The sequence below is a fragment of the Pezoporus occidentalis genome, unplaced genomic scaffold, assembly GCF_034315485.1.
Source record: "Pezoporus occidentalis ecotype Australia unplaced genomic scaffold, CSIRO_AGI_Poc_V1 ctg71, whole genome shotgun sequence".
NCBI lineage: Eukaryota > Metazoa > Chordata > Aves > Psittaciformes > Psittacidae > Pezoporus > Pezoporus occidentalis.
In genome coordinates this window covers 1,757,805-1,781,445 of record NW_026916062.1, presented here as the reverse complement: position 1 = coordinate 1,781,445, position 23,641 = coordinate 1,757,805, and the positions used below count along the sequence as shown (strand labels likewise).

The 23,641-nt window shown below is 35.3% G+C and overlaps 1 protein-coding gene across 6 annotated transcripts in view; it reads left to right on the top strand.

The window, feature by feature from the left end:
• ATP8A1 (ATPase phospholipid transporting 8A1) overlaps positions 1 to 23,641 on the top strand; it is a 114,596-nt gene that overhangs the window by 11,709 nt on the left and 79,246 nt on the right. For 2 of the 6 annotated variants that reach the window (XM_062642407.1, XM_062642410.1), the window contains exons 3-11: positions 401 to 500; positions 3,035 to 3,133; positions 5,889 to 5,934; positions 10,028 to 10,068; positions 13,898 to 13,971; positions 15,823 to 15,892; positions 16,517 to 16,644; positions 21,113 to 21,224; positions 22,097 to 22,262. In XM_062642407.1, coding sequence (XP_062498391.1) covers positions 401 to 500; positions 3,035 to 3,133; positions 5,889 to 5,934; positions 10,028 to 10,068; positions 13,898 to 13,971; positions 15,823 to 15,892; positions 16,517 to 16,644; positions 21,113 to 21,224; positions 22,097 to 22,262 — 836 coding nt within the window. Of the gene's footprint in view, positions 1 to 400; positions 501 to 3,034; positions 3,134 to 5,888; positions 5,935 to 10,027; positions 10,069 to 10,975; positions 11,050 to 13,897; positions 13,972 to 15,822; positions 15,893 to 16,516; positions 16,645 to 21,112; positions 21,225 to 22,096; positions 22,263 to 23,641 lie in introns of those variants that run through there. The other 4 variants (XM_062642409.1, XM_062642408.1, XM_062642411.1 and 1 more) reach the window with 3 other exon arrangements.

Here is a 23,641-nt window from a genome sequence, read left to right as displayed (position 1 = left end):
TGGAGAACCTGCCCTACCTGCTCCTTGGTGTTGGTGTAACTGCTTGCCCACTACCTTCTCTTTGTTTTTTTCCTCTCCTCATTGCCTATAACTGCATGGCAGCAGAGCTCAACTGCTTTCCACAGAGCAGGCAGAGGTGATGAGGGAACTTCTTACCTCAACGTGGAAGCTGTGGGTGACAGGCAGTTCTCTGTGTTAGACATGTCATGGATGCCTGCAGGACCATCTCTGTAGAAGTCTTTCAGTTTCTGTTTTGGCCAAAACAAATCTGCTTGGTAGCACAGAAATCACAAGAGATAGATAGTTTTATTTGAAAGTTTGCCTAACTGCGAGGAAAAGCATAAACTTGGAGAATTTTTTGTAGTGTAATAACAGAGTGGGTTTTTTCTCTTTCTTTCAGCACTGCAAAGTACAACATAATCACATTCTTGCCAAGGTTCCTTTATTCCCAGTTCAGAAGAGCTGCTAATGCATTTTTTCTTTTTATTGCATTACTACAGGTAAGATAAACAATTAGATACTAACGTTTGAAACTTTTTAAGGGAGTATTTACACCATAGACAACGTTTTTGCAGAGATACTGAGGTTGTGTAGCGTTTTTTCTGAGCTTGTTAGCCTCTCAGTATTCTGTATTGTCTGCTGTATTGTGCAGAAATATCTTTAATGAATGTTTGGGTTTGTGGGGCTTTTTTGCTTCTTGGAGATAACAAAATACACACAAAGATTTTTCTGTAAAACAGGTTAAGTATAGCTGAAATACTTTTAGGTGAAAAAGACTGTTGTGACAGGAAAATCCCATTTAATAATACCTTGCATACACAGAAAAAATGTTACCTCTGGTTGGCAACTCTCGTAATAGAAAGTACCCCCTAAAAAACTGAATTTAATGAACTTTAATCCTGTAGTCTGTTTTGAGAGGCAGGAGTTGCAGCTGAGGAGAAGTGAATATTTGTTCTTAGAGTGAAGCTGATAAGGATTGAAGTTGAGCCTAGATGAAGAAAACAGCAGTGGAGTCCAGTACTATAGCAGCTACTTCCCATATGCCAGCTGGTTAGATGTGCTCATTAGGAAGAAAGCACGCAGTCTTTTTCTGTACCTTCATTGTAGCTAGTGTGTTTGTAAAAATGGGCTATCCCTGATCCAGCTTACTGAAAGTTTTTTGAAGTAGTACATAACTTTTGCAGATCTATCAGAGTTTTTCATTTTGCAGTAGTTCAGGTTGATAAAGCAGATTGGGGTGGGTTGTGCTATTCTGTGAATGCAGTAATTGATTGAACTGTGGGCAGATGCAGTGATAATTACCATTGGCTAGTTCTGTATTACAGTCATATTTGATTAAAACACATTTTCTGTGCAGTTTATAGTGCATTTTTTAGAATGTGCTGATTTTTCTCTTGTGGAGATCATCGTGTTAGGAATTGACATACCAAACAAAAATTACTAGTATCATGGCATATGTACTGCCCTGTGTGCTTTTTCTTCCCTCGCTTCAGATGTTTTAGTACATAAAAGTTGATTCCTCTGTACTTATGTTTCTTAGTTCCTACTGTAAGTGCTCGGAGCAGTTGCTTAGGATACATCTGCACAGGTAACTTGCACTGTTTTCCACAGGGGAAAAAAAATCTGAAGTTCGTAGTTTCACTATGTTGTCTGCCTGCAAATCTGTGGCTTTTAAACATTGTTTTGACCACATGGGACATCTCAGGCTAATCCAGTGGTTCAGCAGTGTTTCTTGTGGTGCCACCGGGCACATCAAACTCATGATTTGGAATGTGAGCTTTCAGAAGCTGTTTAAGGCTTGGCATGATTGGGTGAAAGGCTGGCAGGTAGGTATTTGAGGTGGAGGAAGTGGAATGTTAGGATTTACAAGCCCACCATCTGTCAGGCTATCAGTAAGACTGAACGGGAGTAAGGAACATGAGGTAATGAAATGAGGGTACAAGGCGGATGCCCCTTTTGCTTTCATACTTTGCCTGGAAAATAATGTGTAATTGGAATGGGGGAATTCAGGCATACATGTGGAGGAATAAAAGGGTAGGAATAGCTGAAGAAGTGATACATCCCTTTCCCTTGTAGCCAACACATAGACATTTGCACAACAATAGCTTTCTGCCTGGTTTCCATTTAATCGCTTGAAAAATGCAGTCTGGAGTAACCTGGAAAATAGAGATTTATATTGGTCTTACTCCAAGAAACACAGGATGTATATGTGTGCATAACATCCTTTTCTCTTTCAGAAGCATAGTGTGGTGGTAGCAAAAAGAAATTATATAAATCATAAGTAACAGTGGATGTTTTTCAGAACGTTTTATGAGGATGTCTTCTAACCACATTGAGGCACCACTTATTAGCATACTCTGCTTCCAAAGGTCTCATTGTAGTCAAATTGGATGCATTTCCTATTATGAATCTGTTAAGGCAGCAATCCTCTCACCTGGCAATGTCGCCATTTAAGAGCTCTAGTCAGTATAATTATGGATAAGCATCCATGTGTGTCACATGAGTAGCTGCATTTTCTCAGCATTTACATACACATTCACTTGCATCATTTGCCAATACCTGCTTAGCAAAAATGGGTTTCTTACAACAGTCTGGCAGAAAGCAGCTCTTTGTCAATTAATAACTAGTATGATACAAAATATTTTAAAACTGTAAGGCTTAAAGTAAAACTACCTTATACTTGTGTCCATTCTAACAAAAATCTAAACTGAAAAAATTGTTTTATAAATATATATTTTAATTTAATTTGAAATACAGAAGAGGAAGATGAATATTCTGCAGCCACCAAAACCTCTGAAAGCAACTGCTGAATAGCATGCTATTTAAAATGCAAATGTTGTTCTATTGTATCAGCTGCTTTTAAATTGAAGACAATAATCCTCACTTGGAAATAATCAGCAACATGTGTAAAAAGTGAATCCAGTTGCCTTGCCTTGTCTGTATTTGCACATAAAGTACTGATTCTTGTGTTAAAAATATATTTTCAACCAGCAACGCAAACAAATTTTCTCTTTTTTTTTTTTTTTTTTAATAGCAAATACCAGATGTGTCACCAACAGGCCGTTACACAACATTGGTCCCTCTCTTATTTATTTTAGCTGTAGCTGCAGTGAAGGAGATAATAGAGGATATTGTAAGTATTTAATACCAATATTTTGAAAACAGCTTTCAAATTTTTCATAGATTATATTACAAAAATTTTGTTGAATAATTTGATGTTGGGCCATTCTTGCCTTACAGATGCTTTTGAAAGCTTCTGAAGCTACTTGAGATGAAATCTTTAGAACATGGTGTTACAATTTGAAAGTGTGTTAACTATATATACATGTGACAGTAACATGGCAAAACAGAGACTGTTGTGTTTATTATATAGATTGTTTCTAGTCAACAGTTCTTGATAATGAAGCATATTTTCAAAGTGTGAACTGGAAAGACTCCACAGAACCCAGTCAAGACCAGAACATTGCTAGTTTTCTCAAACAATGGCTCTGCTAAAAGAAGATTGAAAGCTACTGAATTCATCTTGGGTGGAATCTTATTTAAAACCAAATAACCTTTAAATACTTTTCTTTTTTTTTTTTAATTTTTTGTTTGGTGCTTTTTTTTTCTCCCTTCACTGTTCCCTTGATTATTGTAAAGGGTTGCAAGTAGTAGAGTCTTTCTCTGCTCCTGGGAACATCATTTTTATTGTGTTTGAGCAGAGTTACAATGTAGGTGCAGAAACATGATTAAGAGGAAGAGTGGTGAGCCACAAATAAGCTCTGAAGTGGAGGGCAGCTTGTTACACTTGATACAGTGATCTCAGTCTTCTCAGTTACCTCTGTGAATGTATGGCAGGCAAGATACCTTGTCCTGAGGGTTGTGTGAACTCCTGGGCCACAGAGTTGAGTGGTCCTGCAAGAGGCAACAGTGTTTCAAATAAATGTTTTTATTCTGTGTTGCATTTGTAGTATTTGGTGCCCAATAGTCACCTTCTCCTTAAATGTCTTTGTTGCTTTCTCTTTATGTAAACAAAATCACTTTTAAAAAAGCCATAAAATCAGTTCATGTTCTTTCAGATATTTTTAACCATTCTGCTGTTAATGCTTTAGACTTGCACCATCTGTCAGTGTCTAGGCAAATATAAAACTGAGGCTGCTGCTAACTGCACAAAGTGTCCTTTTTTAAAAATTTCTTCATCCACTTTGCTTTTCTGCCATTTGTTTCTACCATTTGCTCTTTGCAACTTGGAAGTGTGGAGTTTGGCGTGGGGCGGAAGACAGGGAAGAGGTTTAGTGTTTTTTGCATGTGTCAGCTAAACCAGTAAAATTCTCATTACTAAATACTACTGGGATACCTAAAAGCATTTTAAATACTGTTTTTTTTTCTGTTAAGTTTACATTATTTCAGTATGTAGTTGATTCCTGCCGCACTTAATTGAAAGGAAAGAGATGAAGGAGCTGATTGGGAGAATTTAGGTGCTAGTTTAAGGGCTCTGTGTGCACACGTGTGTGTGTGTGTGTATGTGTGTGATGTAACTTCATGAATTTATCACACAGCTGAGTTTTTTGGACTGTAGTCCAAATAAAAATTATTTGCTTTGGTTCTGTAGTCAAACAGGTATGAAATTTAATGTTGCCTGCTGGTTATATCATGAAGGAATGTTTGACTGACACCTGCACTTTTTTTCCTGTGAAAGCTGAACACTTGCTACATACTAAAATATTGAGTGTGTTTTCCCTCAACCTTTAATTTTTGTTATGTCTTAGTTTCTTTACACAGAGAGATACCCAAGATTATCTTCTTTACTAAAGCAAGATTAATTGGCTTTTGGATAGGAACTTTACATGTTGATATCAATAAATATACTTACTGAAATAACACTTTTGGCTTAAGAACCAAATGCTTCTTTTTCTGGAATGAAATCCCAAGATGCAGAAGACGTTATTCATGAACAGAATGTGTTTTTCATATATGCTTCAGAAGTGCTAGCAAAATTTGTGACATGCAGTGCTAGATTATCAGCTGTTTCCAATGATTTTCACCCATCATAGCTCAGAAAGAAACTGACATTAAACATTTACCTGTTTTAACCTGGAGGAGACTCTCTTCATGGGCCAAGAAACACCTGCTTTGATAAAGTTATGTGCCTTTCCATTGATCAAAGGTTATTTATCTGTAGAATCAGCCATCTTTTTGAAAGGCGAATCTGCTGATTATCTATGAAAATCTTGTAAAAAATAATACCTTAACTTAGTCTTTGAAAAGTGAGAAGTTGGCCTTTTAAGAGCTGCTAGCTCAGTCGTACTGGCATTTTATTTGAAATAAATCTGTTGAGTAGCTTGACTTATTTTCCTTCAGTTTACAAGGTTGCTTCTGATTTTTCTTTGTATTTCAAAGGCATTGAATTTATGCAGCTCTATTCAAAAAGCTTACCTGAAACAGTTAATTTTATTTAAATTAATTTTTCAAATTATGTTCTTGTTCAGAAAGAACTGAGTTCATTACCGTTAAATACTGTGTTTAAACTAGTAGTCTCCTAAGCTTTTTGTTACTTAGAGACACTAGTACGAAGAATGGTTTCACAATCTTTGCTCTGGTAGAATCACCTCCCAGGAAAGGGCAAAGTTATGGTACACAAGTACACTGTTTCTTATATAAGGAGCTTGCTTAGGTAGCAGTTGCCCACATGGGAGGACATTCAAATAAAATGCAATTAGCCTGGAATTGTGTGTGACTTTCCTAATGATCATAATTATGCAAGTAATCATGACTTTAAATCTTTAAAATGTTTAAGTCAGTTTATTGAATTGATGAGTGGGAGGGGTATTGCATGTGATTTTTATCTTAAGTGTGAAAGCTTTATGATGTCAATAGAAGTCTTTAACCACTGTGAATTTTTAATTTAGAAAAGGCATAAAGCTGATAATGCAGTGAACAAGAAACAAACTCAAGGTAGGAAATTTTTTTAAGCCAGTTAATAGTTGTGGGTTGGGGAGGTGTTGTTTTTTGAATTTTTTGCAAATGATGGTAGTGTAATTTGAACTGCTGACAGGTGATTGAGTGGGAAATTGCTTATGCACATTACTTCAAAAGTTTAAATCTGAACAGTTGCAATAACAATTTGCAGTCACATTAGCCCCACCAAATGGAATATGTTCCAAATTTTTATGAGGTTCCTAAGAAACTTTAACATTTACTCATTTAACATAGGTGATGCTGTAGCTATTAAAAGGTCATAATCACCACTGTATTTAGTAGCCCTAGATTATGATGAAAAATCTATGCATTGCTGAGTACACAAATCATACTGGGTTTTTTTGACCATCAAATCTTGAACAGTTTGATTTTGCAAAACTCTGCAATTGGAAGGGAAAGTTATAAAATGGAACTATCTTTCTATGTTGCTTTGAAACTGTGGATAAAGATGAGTAGAGGGGGTTTGGGTTTTTTGTTGTTTTGGTTTTTAATATGAAATCAATATAATGGTTTTATTAGAGATTATGAGATGGCAGTGTACCTAACCCAAAACTTTGAAATGTGTTTATTTACTTTTTTCAAATAGAGAACAACTATTAATTTAGAACATTATTTTAGCTCAGAAAGTGAGAGAAATATGTCCTAAACATGTTTCTTGTGTGGAAGTCTGAGTTTAAGTTCTTCCTTTGCTGCTTTTCAAATTTTCATGTTACTTGTTCTGAGGCAACCATCTCTTAATAGAGCTGGTCCTGGTTTTATAAACAGGAGGAGAAATAACCGTCATGTGAATTTGATTGCAGCAGGTATGAAAAATACCACAAAGAGGAGAATCTTACATGAGATCTTACATAAATAAGAAAGAAATGTAACCTCTAGTTTTTTAGGGAGGGATGCAGTCATTGACTAAATCAGAAATGTTTAACACTGCCAACTACTGGAAATGTCTCTGATTTAAGAACATAAATTCTAAAGCCCAACTAAATTGTGCATAAGTTTTGAAGTTTACTGTAAAATTTATGGAGGATGGAGGAGGAAGATAAGTTATGAAACTACTGAGCATGTAACTGAAAAAGACAATGAGACAATCGACTGAAACCACTGGGAATAGAAATCTCAAGAGAACAGGCTTGGAGAAATTGATAACCTCTTATCTATAAATTAAGGTTTCCTTTGTTTTTTATGTAGACATCTAAAATTCTTTCATCAAATGTTAATAGCTTTTGAGATTGCAACCAGCAGTTTTAGGTAGCAGTGAATCTCGGAGTGCCTTTTGTTTTATTCTATATTTTGTTCAGAGTGTACAGAGTTTAAAATCAATAAAAGTCTTATTTTAATGTCTTTCCTGCCTCTTCTCCTTGGTTGCCTCTCATTAGGCTCTTTGGTGACTGTTCGTAAAATTCCTGAATGTTCATGCATGCAAAACAGCATCTTGGAAGTTGAAATGTAATGAGGATGCATAAATATTGCTAGTACTGAGAAACAAGTTTCTTAAACTAATGTGGGATTCACTTAACTACGGCATCAGTCTTACCATACTGTCAAAGCAATATTTCAATGTATTTTCAAATAGAGTCCATTGTCAAAGCAATAATTAAAAAGTTAATCAGTATGGTACTCCTTTTTTTCTTTCACCATGTATTCAGCAGTCCTGTAACCCTGAAAAGTAACATTACATAAAATGTGCTTAGTACATTATATATACAGCTCCACCTTCCATTGTCTTTTAAACGTATGAAATTGTTAATGAAATGACAGTTGCATGTATAGATTCTGTATATGAGTTTCCCTTCATCTGTCTATTCCTTAAAGACCATCTGTATCTCCATTAACCTTAAGTACTTAACTTTCTAAATTTCAGTTACTATAAAAACCTTTTGCAGAGGATTTTGATTTATTAGGCTGCATTAGGGATGATTTTTGTTACCTCAGGCTGCATACATACACAGCAGGACACTGGCAGACACTGATGTAATGAAACGTATATTTCTGCAGTGTGGTGAAGTTGTCTTGTGTAGGGCAGATGGAGCATGCTTTTGAAAGTTAGAGACAGCTAAAAATGGGAATTACAAATGTGAAAGCCAGGCAGCAGAAGACTTTATGGCACAAGTTCTCTAACTGTTATATAAAAGGAGTATAGCAACACCACTTCTTTTTTGGGTCTTACAAAAAATGGATTTAATTGAATGTCAGTATATGTTAATTTTGCTTAGAAGTCACTCGATCAAGCTAGGGTTAGAGCACTCTTGAGATTTCAGGTGTCTCATATTTTCAAGTCTGACTCATCTGTCTGTGAGCTGATTTGAACCAGCTAAACCAGCAGGAAACAAATCCAGAATGAAAAGCTGACAGTTTCCTTCTGTTTAGTAGGTTAAACTGACTCATCAAAGTGTCCAACACCAGAGGCAGCATGCATTAAGCAATGGGGCACACACCTTTGCATGGGGGGAGGGCAGAACAGGACCTTCCCTTTGCAGTGGCAATGCTATGTTAGGGCAGCTTGGCAGCATATGAAACAGCCTTAGGGTATATTTCAGCAGTGCAAGTGCTTCTGCAGCCAGCACTTCATAAGAAGCCCTTGGCCACCTCTGGCAGCTTATAAATAAGACCTGCAGAACTCCACTGGCAGTGATTCTACTACAGCTATTTGTGAGATTTAGTCATCTGGATTGCAGTAAGGTATATTTTTGATCCTCATCAGTTCTTTCATCTGGTTGGTACCATGGCCCCACAAAGAATATTGCTGGCACAAAATGAATAGAAGTAGGTGGTGGCACAGTTATCAGACCTCTTGGGTTCCTTAAGGACACTATTACAACCAATCCTTGTTCTGGATCTGTTGTTTTCCCAGTGGAGGTGAATTGTTTGTCAAAACAGATTTTTTATAATGATCAGCTGTTTGGTGACAGTCATTAAAAGATCTTGCTTACTGTCTGAAAGGGAGACTGCTCTATTTACCATTCCCCTGAGCATATCAGCACTAATAAATACAGGGGAAGGAAGGGTAAGAAAATCTATCTTATCCCAAAGAATTATTAAGCAGGTTAGGTAATGACTCAGTGAACTGTTGAGATACAGGAAGAGGGGTTCAGTCTGGACAGAACCTCAGGGAAGAAGTAGATATAAACTCTGTGTGTATTCCCACATTTTGATCCACTTTTTTGAAATCAGCAAGTGCTTGCATAAGAACTGGATCCTGATCAGGTACTTAAGCATCCTGACAGTTCGTAAGCTGGGGGGCACAGTGAAGGAGAACAACCTCTTGGATCTATCTGGGTATCGATTCATGGTAGTACGTTTTCTTTTCAGTTTCTTTTCGCCTATGAATCTTAAATAGCTTTGTAACTAGGGCTAATCATAAAAAGTTACCTTTATTATTCTCTGAAAAGACAGTCTTGGCAATTAACTGACAAACAAGGCATGGGTTTTATATCATGGTAGTAATACTTAAAACTAGAGTAGTGGAGCATGCTTGCAATAAAACTTGCTAGTGCCAGGTAAAAGCTATACTAAATCTTCAATGGCATGAGTTGATTTGGGGGATTTCCAATATGTTTATGGAGGAGATGGCTGTAGTGTTTCTGAATTTCTCTGACATGCCAGCAACAGTATAAACAGCTGAATGCTAAGAAGCCTGCTGGTGACTTTTTATGGATCTTTTTTGTATGAACATCATCAATATTTGAACTGTGAAAAAAAAAATTTAGTTGATTTCTCCCCCACAATAACTTCATAGCTTTTTCACTTTGCCATTTTTTATCCCAATTACTAATCTATTTTTTAGAACACTACATTATCATACAATCTGTATCAGATTTAATTGATTCTTAAACCCTGTAAGATGTCATCATTGACATTTAGTAAGATTCTATGGTACAAAAACTAATATACAGAACATGCTCTGTAAAATGGGAATGTTTGACCTGAATTCATAGAAACAAGGCATGCTGTAAGATGTTGTGTAAATGAGCTGTGTTTGGTTATCATATGGAGTTTAACACATACCTGTATACTGCAGTTAGAGAATTTTCCAGTTATACAATCTTTCTTTTTTATTTCCTGTTTTTTTCAGTACTACGAAATGGTGCATGGGAGATTGTCCACTGGGAAAAGGTATGTGTCTGTATTGGTGACTGTTAGAGCATAATGCATATTTAATATTTGCTTTATTTCTCTAAATGATTGTCATCCGTAAGAACTGGTATGATGGGAAAGGTGTAGTCTTTTGTAATTTATTTTTTGTTTGTTAATACTTCCCTCTTAAAATGTACTTTTAAGTCAAATCAATTCTGATGATATGAGTAAGGCAAAACTGCTGTTCAGTGGTGGACTTTAAGTTCACTGAAAAATAGCTTAAATAATATGATTAACTTGGCAAAATTATGCAGTCCCATAGTAGTAGTTGGTGTGCCAAAGCAGGAACTTCTTTTCAGTAACCAATTACTTTGTGTATTCAATGAACTTCTTTGGCTTAAATCCCGAGAACTTTAAAGACTGTTACATAGTGGCTAAGAAGGGACTGTTAAAGGTAACTTTAAAGGACTAAATGTTACCATTCCTGCCTAGTCCCCTAGTTGTACTGGTTTCCATACCTGAAAACTTGAATAAAAATTTGACCCGCAGGAATTTGGAGACCAGGTTCAGCTGAAATTGGTTTGTATCCTTGGAGAAGCAAGGATATGGTATGTAGTGTGATGCAACTGAGCTGTGATCTTAGGGGAGATTAATTTCTTCTTTAACTCAGCTTCAGTCTTCCCATAAAGAATTTTGCAGTAAGTAGCAGAAGTAAAGAACTGCATAGAGAAGGTCAGGATTAAGACTGTTTAAAAAACCTGACAGATCTCCAAAGAGTTTCAATGACCTCTGAGTCACTGGAGTACCTAATACCTTTAGGCTTTTCTAAGTGCGTGTTTCTAACAATCTTTCTAGCAAATTCAGCAGGTAAATATTTACTGTGCTTAAAACAAAGGGATAACATACTTTGTTTGAGACCATTAACCAATTCCCAGTTTTCTTTCAGGTAGATGTTGGAGATATAGTTATAATAAAAGGCAAAGAGTATATACCTGCTGACACTGTACTGCTCTCATCAAGGTAGAGATGCCCACTGATGCTTACAATGTAGAGGCTGGTTTCTCTACCCTGCATTTATTTATTTGTGATTGTTCCAAGGAAATAAAGAATAAACAAAAATGCTTCTGTTCTGAAGTGTAGCCTTTTGTTCATTCTGGCACTTATTTAAGGCAGTGTTTCTTTAAACTGTGACAGTTACAGTTTTAAGTTTACACTGCCATTCAATTTACCCAGAAGAAAAAGAATATATAGTTTTCTTGTTGAATACAATACAGAAAAGGGTGATTCTTCTTCTAAAAATTGAACTTCAACTGCCATATTTAAACTGGCTGGCTTTTTGGTGTGTGCCTAACAAATTTTGTGCTATAAATAAATTAAAATTGATATATTACAGGGAACTGACATGGTTTTTAATGGATATAGTCGCCATTTTGATAGTTGAATCAGGAAAAAAGTGATTGTGAGATGTGAATGATCAAATTAGTGCTGTCTTTATGAACTGAATATTCACTTAATTCTCATATACATACGTAATATGAATAATTTCAGCACTGAAAGCAAGACTTGTTTTATAGCATGAAATGTTTTGATAATAAGTTCTTCTTACATGAACAATCAGAGGTTGTTTATCATCATTTCCTTGGACAGTTTTATTTAAGAAATCCACATCTTATGTGGAAGATAAACATTTTTCAACATCTATTTGATCAGGTCAGTAGAAAACATTTTAAGAAGTGTTTTAATGAAGATTATTTAAATATGATCAATAACGTTCTGATTTATTACTCTAAGTTTATAATGAAATTTCCATGTTTTTTCTGGCACAAGCAGAAGCATTATTGTGAAGTGTATGATTCTGAATTAGGTATAAAGCCTCTATGATTCCACTGAAGTTAATGAATCCAGTCATACATGCAATTAAGAAGGTTAGGATCTTATCTGTTTCTGTGACTAGACTGTAGCGTAGATTAGTACCTTATTTATTCCATCTTCCATCGCATCTCAGAATTAAGTGTTGCAGTTTCTAAAGCACTTTTATTATTATCAAGTGTAAAGTAGTTGCCATATAATACAGTAAATTTTCTCCACAGTCTGTCTTCAGTGCTAATGTTTGTCATAACTTAGCTGGTTGTTTGTCATAACTTAGCTGGTTTTGTATGGAGTATCCTCAATAAACCTTTACTTCTGCAATTTGAGAAGCATTTATAAATTTTATTGGTGCTTCTCCACCAAGATCTTCTTTGGCAATATACCATGCAGCAAGAACACTTGTTCTGTTGGCCTGATAAGAGCTTATGTCATGCTAACCCAAGTGTCTTACAGGCAGAAAAGGTTACATCCTCTCAGACCAGCTTCTTTGAAATCTGAGTAAACTAAATTTGAGTCTTTGCCTTGATGTCTTCTCTTGTGTGCCCTTTTGGATTTGGAGGCCACTTGCATTATTACAGTGTTCTCCAGTTGTAGTTCACACACAGAAAATTATCAGCTGCCTGCAAAACCATTACTCTGAGCCTTGTCCCCCTTCTAGAGGAATCCTATGTCATAGAATCATAGAGTGCTTAGGGTTGGAAAGGACCTTAAGATCATCTGGTTCCAACCTCCCTGCCATGGGCAGGGACACCTCGCGCTAAACCATGTCACCCAAGGCTCTGTCCAACGTGGCCTTGAACACGACCAGGGATGGAGCATTCACAGTTTCCCTGAGCAACCCATTCCAGTGCTGGTCACGCTCCTTTTGATGCAGTCCAGGATGCGGTTGGCTTTCTGGGCTGCAAGCACACACTGCCAGCTTATGTAAAGTTTCTCATTGACCAACTGATATATTGAAGTAAGAGCTGCTACTGGAGTTGGCTAAGATCATTACCTCTTTGTTTAACCTCTCTTTACTGCCCTTGTCAGAACACACTGTCCCAGCTATGACAGTTACTCACCTTGAGTTTTCCTGTTAGGTTTCCTTCTAGAATCCAGTTTTCAAAGGAGACTCCTTGAATCATGATTGCTTTTCTGAGCCCAGTTCAGGCATTTCTTCGAGCTACAGCTTCCTTCTTAGTTGTATTGCTAGGGTCCTGTTGCAGCCCTCCTTCCAGGAGAGAAGCCTGTGCTACTTAATGTTACCTCTAATGTGCTCTCTTTCTCATCTCCATGTGGCTGTGCATTCTCCAGGAAGACAATCTTATCAATTTTTTGCATTCCAGGTGTTTATTGGTCCCCAATTACACTTTAGGTTTCAATAGCAATGCAAGCTTGTGGGCTTGGTTTTAATTCAAACTCATGGTATTTGGTTCCTTTTACTAGCAATAGCAGTTTCTGGAGAATAAGAGGCTCTTAATTATTTTAGGAAATTATAATTTCTTACACCAGAAGGATACAGACCTCTGAGGTTTGATTCTGTTTGGTTCTTGCTAATTAATTGTGCTTGGAAATTTACAAAGCTGAAGCAAAACACAATAATATTCAGCATGTCTATATAGAAAAGGTTCTTATCATCAGACTTTCTGAAAAGTTGGTGGAAAATCTTTTGTTGTGGCTTTTATTTTTATAGATAATATATGGAGTATCTAAAAACTTTGTCAGTTGAGAAATAAGCATAACAGCTTTTTATTTTTACTGTACAGTGTCAATGTGTTCTGCAGCTTAAAATCAGTGCCTTAGAGTAAAACCATATAATTGAGTAAAAGTATTCTAGCTCTTTTCTTTCTGACCTGATTAGAATAGATTTTGAAAAAATTATTATCAGACATTTTAATTAACATGTATTGTTTGAATAATAATTTCAAACTCTGTCTTTTTGTCTTTGTCCATTTTTGTTTTGTTTTTTTCCATGTCACTTATTTTTCTGTTCTAACCATTTTCAAACTGGGATGTGTAGGTGGCAGTAGGGGAAGTAGTGAAAGTGACCAATGGGGAACATCTCCCAGCTGATCTCATCAGTCTGTCATCAAGGTTAGAATTAATTAGTTTCACAGGAGATGTGTAAGTGGGTCCTCATATACCAAATATGAAGAACACTGCCATATTGATAACAGTTGCTTTGCTGTTCAGCTTTCTTCAACAAAACCCACACATTTATAAAATTAGAAGGGGTTGAGTTGATAAAAATGCCGATCATTAAAGTGTAAATACATGATAACACTCCAAGAAATCAAAATTTCAGTCCTCTTTGTTTTTGCACTACTGCCATGAAATTTTGTCAAACAAGTTGTCATTGAATAAACACACGGGAAGACACCAGTATAAATATATTTTTAATTCCTTAGAGCAAATTAAGAATATACATGTTTATACCAACCCACTATTTTCAGCAAAGAATATAGTTTAATGTTGGTAGGACTGGTAGAGGACCCTCTGCACAAACTGGATGTTGCACAATTTCTGCTGCATGCAATGGCAAAAGCAGCACTGTTCTTGTGTATTGTAACAAAATGCATGTTTCTTAGATGTGTCAGCTTTATGCTATTGTCTGCCTTGTTACCACACTTTGTTTTTCCCTAATAAATCAATGGGCCTGCCTTGATCTAATTGTAACTTACTTTGGAGGTCACTGCTATCTGCTACAGTAATTACAATTAAGCATGTGTCTGACTTGAAATGGCTTTGCTGCCTCAGTCTGTTTTAAAAGTGCTTCACAAAAATACTGTTTGTTTTTATATTAACCAGTAAAAATGCTAGAATTATAATAATGTTTTATACAAGTGATTCCATACAAACAATCTAAATAGAGGTTATTTACATTTTAGAAAAGTTTGCCAGGAAACACTAGCCTGAAAGCAGTATATCACTTTTTAATACATTTGCTTTACAAAAAAAATGTGTTAGAATAACCTACTTAATTTTATCCTGCAATCAGAAGGCACTGTTGCATTAAGAAAGGAAATTTTGCAAAACGCTTGGTGCTTGAATTTCATGCTGCAAAGAAGGAAAATATTAGAAGCTTTAGAGTGGTGTAGAGAGTAAACATTTATTCTTTTAAGCTGTAAGGGGGTTTTATGACTCATTTCATCCTTTATAGGATCAAAACATCTATCTGTTGTAGATGTAAGGAGTAGGTGCTCTGTCTTCACGCCCAGAAAATGGGAGCTGATGAGTACTTCAGAAATCCTGGCCTGTTAGACATATACTTGCTTACTGTCTCCTTGAAGAAAAGTCATGTTCTGCTGAATCTCTGGTTTCCTAGTCAAGAGATCTGTAATGGTTGTAATATGATTTAAAGTCTAAAACTATTTTACAAAAGATAAAATTGCTGCTGTGTTTCATATCAGAAAATTGTATTGAAAAAGTTTATTGCAAAGGATAAGCCATTTATCAGTGTTAAATAGATTAACCATTCAAGTAATAATGTTCTGCATAAACTTAAAACAATTTATAAAACAGCCTTTTAAATGTCTTAAAGGGCATATTTCAAAAACTGTAATGTGTTATCCATAAATAATACTTTCTTTTATAAAAGAACCTTTTACACAAAGTCTTCCATGTCTAAACTACTGCTGCCTACACCAGTAGGCACTGCAAATGCACTACGCTTGTGTCTGTATCTTAATCTCATATAAAAACACAGAAAGCTTTTGCTGTATAAAGCATTTTTAGCATTAAGTTTTTAGGAAAAATTTTTTTTTTTTAAGGCAAACTTTTCTGAAAGTGTAAAGTACTGCCATTTTTTACAGATTTGCCTGTAAATTTGTTTTGAAGATTTGATAAAAAAAAAAAATGATTGCATGAATAGGCATTAAGAGACTACAGAAAGTTTGTGAATTTTGATAGTATAATTTAAAATTAAGGATTTTGTTTTCTTAATAGTGAACCACAGGCTATGTGCTACATCGAAACATCTAACTTAGATGGTGAGACAAACTTAAAAATTCGACAGGTATGAATTTAATTTTTGAGAATACTGCTAATATTATTTTCATCTGTTGTTTATAAAAACTTCTTTTACAGCATTAATGGCTGGTTTAGAAGGTTGAAATTACAGTGGTTTGAATAAAAGGCTGCAGGTTATTGGCATCATAAAAGTTTTTGCGAATTAATTGTGGAAGGAATCGATGTACTCCTAAGTCATTCTTTGTGCTTTGTTTGGGGGCTTTTTCTTTGGAAAAATAGGTAGAAATATTAGTAGTTTGGGTATTGGTTTTGTTTTTAGAGGATAGGTGATAGAGAAACCATGCAGAAAGAAGCTGGTAGTGCCAGTATTACCTGTCAGAGGCAAGGAGGGAATATAATTTTTTGACTGAGTGCATTGTCTGTATTCAGGGACATTCTTGCTGAGCTATATGACTGGTTACAACCCAGTCTTCATCATGATGCTGTAAGATACTAAGGTGACTTTTTCACTGTCTTTAGCATCCAGCAGTGTGACAGCAAAGTGTTGCATTTCCATTTTGCTGCCATAGGGGTTCTGGTTTTCTAGTCTTGCACCATCAAATACCCAATACATACATTTTTATATTGGAAAGTGATTCTTACTGTAATGACAAACAAATTTTGTTTACAGGGTTTGCCACTAACATCAGACATAAAGGACATAGAAAGCTTGATGAGTCTTTCTGGCAGAATTGAATGTGAGAGCCCAAACCGACACCTCTATGATTTTGTTGGAAACATCAGACTGGATGGGCATGGGTATGTAGATCCAAGGAAGATGACCTTTTGGAAGATTCAATCTATCAGTAGATTAATATATGTTACTAAACTATTTAAGTTAAAATATGAAAAGTAAAGTCTGTTCTGCTAAGACGAGAAAAGAAAACATCTTTTCTGATATATTCTTTATTCTTAAAAAAAAAATATTGAGGGATAAAAACTTACTTCTAGTGTCTAGAACTTGAATTTTTGTACTGGTTGACCTTCAGAAAGCAATAGCTATTAACAGTAGATGAGAGTGCTATTAAAATTGTAATAGTCATAGAATGTGTTTCTAGTAACTCGCTTAAGTATCTGATACCTCCTCTGTTAAGTTTCTATTATGGAAGCTGAGTAGAAGTAGTTTTTCATTGTTTTTTTTTTATTTCTGTTTTCTTTTGTTTGTCTAAATATGGAGTGAAATTGAGTCCATCACTGTATACCTCAAATTCTTCTAATTTGCTACCTGAAAGACATATAATACCTTAGCTCACTGAAAGTATGTTTCCATAACAATAGATTGCCTCAGTGCAATTACAACATACATACTTGTAAAACTGCTTCAAAAATTCTTAAAATACTTAAGTGCTAAGTAAATATTGATATTTAGAGTCCTCTGTGGGTTTGAACTGAATGTGGTACGTTAGGAGTATAAAGTTCATTGATAGATACAGGATTGTTGAGTCGTTCATTCCCAAAGATTTACAGGATTTCTTCTTTCTTTGGTAGGCGTGTATTTTGCCATATACAGTGTTACTTGTGTTTGTGGTTTTAGAGTGATATGTATGGTGCTAACTAATTATTAAATACTTTTTTTTTTTAACTCCTTCCCCTTAATATTCCTTTTTTTATTTACTGATTTCTTACAGATGCATTCCGGGAGTTTTCAGTCGCAAGAGTGTGGATCTATTATAATTCCACTGTACTTGTTGTTAAGAAGCGAAAAACATTTACCTGTAATTCTTCTCTGAAGGTAATAGTTATAATAGATCCACACATTCATCTTTCCTCCCTGGCTAGAGGGAAAAACATACTTTTCAGTCTAATTATTTAATTTTAAGAATTAAATTTCTCTAAAAAGAAACCTGGAATGTGCTGATGGCCATTATGCCTGAAGAATGTGTAGGAGCACGCCATCTGCTGATCAAGCAGTTTTTCATTTGTGAAATTCAGTTTTGGAATATTTTGAATATAGTTCCTGTGCAGTAGAATAGTTCCGAAAGTGTGGCTCTAATATAATATTTACCTTCAGTGAAAAAGAATTGCAGGTAAGTAACTCTTTTTGGATTCTTATTGCCAGCCCTGAAAAATCAGAGATAAGTTCTCTTTTTGTCCATATTGGAGGTAGCAAAAATTCATCTAACCAGTAGACATTCAGATCTTTAAGACCTTCCTACCAGATTGTGTAGCTGCAGCTGTTGCAATTTCCAGTTTATCCACTGCCATCTTAAAACTTTTGCAAAAGTCATAGAGAATACTTAAAATGCATCTCCCTCTTCTTTCTTCTTTTCCTTTAGATAACTCATTGCAGTGCCAGAAATGTTGTATTTGGATGATTTTTTCAGTCTTTTCTTTTTACCTTCATGGGAGAGCAGCTCAAAAAAAACAAAGGTCCTCTTTTCTTTTTTTTCTTTTTTTTTAATTCTTAATATTCAAGGAGGTAGAACCTCACTACAGTTCTTTTGCCTTATGGCTAATCTGTGGACAGAAGCCAAAAAGGTTTTCTTTGTATCCTCCAAAGTATACAGCTCTTTGTTGTGCTCATGAATATCCAGAAGAACCTCAGCTTGGTTTCAGTCAATGAAGACAGTTATCTATAAAAAGAAGAAAAGTTCCTTAGCTTGGATAAATGTGAAATTATAATTAGACAATGGCTCAGAGAGGAAGAGTGAGCAAGTTAAAAGCAAGGGCAGATATTTTTTATACACACCTAAAGTAAATGTTTTCCTGAAGGCATTCTTAAACAAAGTTTAGGTAAAAATGAAGTATGAAGACATTCTGGTATGTAAGCCTTCAAATGTGTCTTAGGAATTATGAGTTCTTAATATACCCTTGACAGCTCTGGCAGGAAAATATGCTGAAAGGGTAATATTTCCTATTGAGAACATCCCTTACTGAATGCAGCCCAAATATGTTGCTGATGAGTTCTTAGTTATGTAGCATACAAGAAGAATCAGATGAGTTGGAGCAGTTTTGACAAGGCTGAGACTGGGAAATAGTGACTTAATAGCTCCATCAAATCATCACACCATCTCGTTATTAGAGAGTTACTGAGGATTGTTAGCATGACACCAGGTAGATCTGGACATTCTATGCCCCTGGTTGTTTTGCTGTGTTTTCCTTTCCTTGGTCTGTGCACCAGGTCTGCTGGAGACAGGTCCCATTGGACTTGTTCTGCAGTCCCAATTAACTTCTGATTGTCTTCCCAGTAACAGACCCTTAAGGATAAATTTCTGTCCCAAGGTGCAGAATTGGGACAGTTGGAGAATTTGAGAGATAGTGTCCCAGTGGAAGAAAAGAATCAATGGATCCTGCAGTAGAAAAGACTTTATTGCATATTGTTTGTATTTCTTAAGAAAACAAAGAGGAAGATACAGGAAGAGTCAAAGAACTCCCGTGACTCTTTAAAGAATACAAAAATTAAGAGTGGTGGAAGGTTTTGCCTTCTGCCTGCCTAGACCCTCTTGAATTACTAGAAGGACCAGAAAGTCGTTTGGTCTTCCAGAGAAGGTCGATAGTCGAAAAGGTTTCCAATCCGTCCGTGGGAGACTTGCATATAACGAAATAAAGTTATTTTTCTTTCTCCTTCTGTGGCATTCATGTTAGTGTTAATAGGCTAATAATATCTAATTATTCTTGGAATGAAGGTAATACATCCCTTATCTGAAATGTTTGCCTGTTGTCTGATGGTCCAAAAGACTTTGAATCCTTCTCCAAGAATGCGAATGGATAAATGTAAGTTCAGAAGCAGTCTTTGATGGCAACAGGAGTCTCTCTTAATGATTCTTGGGTAATTTAAACCCCCGCAGTTCCTTTCATACTTGAAAAGACATTTGTTCTCTTAATTTTGCCATGATATGAACAAATCTGAAGTGCAGGAGCAGCACGGGTCAGATTCAGAAAGCAAGTAAATCTCAGTATGTTTTCTATTTCTGTTTTATTTCCTGATGCCTTCTTTTGATGAAATGCCTGCAGCTGGAAATATATTCTGTAACAATATCATTCAGTTTCAGTTGCTGAAGCATACATAGTTGGTGGGGAGGATGATTCCTTAAACAGCCAGTTTGCTCCATGCTAGTTTCCTCAAAAGTGAAATAAGCTGTAGTGGGGTGGCATTTGTTGGTTGTTCTGGTTTTTATGGAAGAACACTTTTTTTTTTTCTCTAGTTTCTGCAAGAGCTGATCCAAAAAACTTGTATTGCCACTGCTAATTTTAGGGGAGGAAGAATGTGCTGTTTCCTCTTTACTTTGCGCTCTTTGAATCTTAAAAGCTTGTGTGTGAGAGGAGGGAAAGGGGCATGATGATCCAGAGGAAATTACTACTTGAAATTTATTTGCTGAGACTGACTTCATGATCTTTGTGCTACCAAAAATGTTACCAAATATCATTACTTCCTCAGACTTTTTATAGCTTATATTTCAGATATAGTTGCTGTCAGTAAGCAGTTTGTGATCTTCACAATGTGTTGGTTTCAAACAACTGTAGAGATCATAGTTTTAGATAAAAATGCCAAACAGTAGAACACTATCGACAAGTCTGAACTGCTGGCTGGTATTTATAGAAAGGAAAGTGCCAAAATAGGGTATTGTTTGTCCCAAGAAAAGAGTAATGATAATCTATTTTTTTTTTCTATTTTAAGAAAAACCTGAGCTACAGTATATGAATTAAGTCAGCTGTCTGAATTTAATAGTTAAGTGTTTACAATGTCTTTTGAGGTTTCATAGCTTATTTACTCAGTGCAGTTCTAAAAGAGTAGCACAAGTAAATGTAGCTGGTTTTGCAGTTTAAAGAAGGTGAAGAAAATATGTTGTGAATTTTAAATAATTATGTTCATAAAGGATATTTATTTCACTGGAAGAGCGGATAAAGTTAAGAGTTCAGAAAATTATTTAATTTGAAAATTGCTTTGGCAGATTTTTGTAAGAATAGACTTGGGGAAAAAAGCTGCATAATTATAAATCACAGGAAAAATATCCTTTTATAGTTTCAGTATGCTAGTAGTACCATATCAAAATTAGTTGTCCATAGACAAAATGAACTGGTAAGTAATATTTTTCATGCTTAATTCCCTTAGGCTTGCTTTTAACTGACAGGTTTTCTCTCTGTCAACACTCCCCAGAAGTTAACTATGAAAGTTAGGCTCCTAGCATATTTATTGTCTAAATTTTGAAAATTAGTTTTAACAACTGATGGTAATGTTATTCATTGACATTGTTTTAATGCTAAATATAAAACTCCTTCCTTCTAGTACTATTCCACTGGGAGCTGATCAGATTCTTCTACGAGGAGCTCAGTTGAGAAATACTCAGTGGGTTCATGGGATAGTTGTCTATACAGGACATGACACAAAACTTATGCAGGTTTGTCACTTAGATTTTTTCTAAATTACCTGTTTTGTTACATTATCATGTCATTACACAGCATAGGAAATGGTGTCAGAGAACATGGCTAGACTTAATGTAGTAATTGAAATGTCAGTAATAGAGCATCTTTCTTATGAAATAAAACCAATAAAAAGAAAGTACTTTCTTGTGATTATTAGTTGTTTAGCTACAGAGTAGTTTTTCCATTAGTAAGCATATTTGTTGATTCTGTTTTTGTAATTTATGTTTTGAAAACTGTTAGATTAGCAAGCTGGATCATTATGTTTGCCTGTTCATCTTTTTTTATTTTTGACTGCTCCTAAAACTGTTCTCTTGTATAGCTTTCTTTCAAGTACAAAGGTAAGCAGTCTTGTCAGAAAACAAAGTGAAACTTTATTTGCAAAATTAGGTGGGAAGAGAACCATTCTCAGACTATGTAATTACTTTTCCTAGTGCTGTTTGAAATATCGAAATTCAAATGCATTTGTTGACAAAAAATAATGCTTTCAAGTTGGCCATGCATGTCTCTTATTTATTGGTTTCCTGATTTGTAAAACAGTTACTTGAAAAAGTTTGTATTAGCAATTGTCTTCTATAGCGCTGGTAAGGTGTATGCATATTCATTTTAATATTGTTAGCTGTTGCTGTTATGAGGTTCTGTGTGATTGTTTAAACTGTAATACAAACTAAAGCTCTAATGTATAGATTTATAAGCCTCTTTTTTTTGAGGGGAAAAGTTACAGTATTTATTATAGTGATGTGTTTGGAAGAATGCTTAGAAAAGAATGCAGTAACATGCGTTTTGAAAAGCAAAAAGTGTATACCTCTTCTAGTATTTAATAGCCACTGTTGGTTTATATCTTTTACAGAATTCAACAAGTCCACCTCTTAAAATGTCTAATGTGGAACGAATTACGAATATTCAGATTTTGATTCTGTTCTGCATCCTCATTGCTATGTCTTTGATCTGCTCTATTGGTTCGGCTATATGGAATCGAAGGCATACTGGAAGAGACTGGTATCTTGATCTAAATTGTAAGATGTAAAATAATATATTAATATTTTAGTGTTTCACTTGTCTTTGTGTCAAAAACCACAGTGTGTTTTCTATCAGTCTGTCTGTATTGGTTGTTGACTAAAGTAATCAGGCAGGGTATATCACAGGGAGTATAAAATTACCTTACTGTGCTGTATGAGCTCTTGCTAAATTCAAACCAACACATCTTTCAGTCTCTACATCACTGCAGCTTTGCAAGGTCTGTATCAACACTCCACTGGCGTAAACAGTCAGCTTCCTAGACATCACACTAAAGCTATTTTCAGCTATTACCAATAGATTACATTTAAAGCTGTAGTGTCTTTTCTGAATTTTCAAACTCCCTCATTCCAGGAAACTGTGCTGTGGCTTTAGAATTTTTACTGTACAGGGATCTAACTAATTACTGGCTGCAAACCTCAAGTTTAGCAGACTGCTCCTAAAGAAGGTAAACCACAAATATCTAACATACTGTGCAGCTGTACTCATGGTAGATGCAAGGCATATATGATGTTACTTGGGTCTTCCTGCCAGGATGCAACATATTGATGTAATTTGACCCTCCACGAGGAAAAGAGATTTAAAGGAAGTTTTCATAAATATACTTTATGGTCAGTTATTCATGTTTTCAGAATTTCTTATGATAGGCCTAGAGCCTTCTTTACTTTGGCAGTAGAAGCAGAATTAGGCTTTCTGATCTTTAAATAACAGTCTTGAATGCAAAACTGCTGAATGTGGTCATCAAAGTAGGGATTGTGGAGTAATTTGATCAGTTTTTAAAGAAAAATCTTACTGTTTGAAGGCACTCTGCTAAAGTTTTTGTTAAACAAAAGTTGTCTGCATTTATGATTAACTTTTCCTTACTGAGAACCTTGCTTCTCTTCTTTTTGATGCTGAGGAAGAGATCTATTTAAAGAAAGAAACTTAACTTTCATATTTGCATTGTGAGATCGAAAAAAGTGAATATTGACAATTTCCAGTAATATAAGAGAATTGCATTACATGTGCTTCATTTGTTATTTTTTCAGCTGGTTCTTTTTTTTCATTGTATTTTTTTTTCTTTTCTGGGAAATGTGGAAGTTTTCAGAATATGGTGGTTAGCGCAGTAGTGAAGTGGTTCAGAAGCTTTTGGTTTTATTTTGGAAAAAAAAGGAAACATGAAATAGTGGCCATTGATATTTTCTGTGTTCTTCAAGTGATTATCCTTGACAGTCTATTGCCTGATATATGCCCCATGATTAAATGAATTGTGTTGGATTTTGTGGGCTACGTTCAGCTCATAGTTGTTCATGTACCAGGTAATTTTAATATGTAAGAAACAATTTATTCCCCTTTCCCTGCAGTTATTTAATTTTTATGTGGTAATGAAACAGGTTCC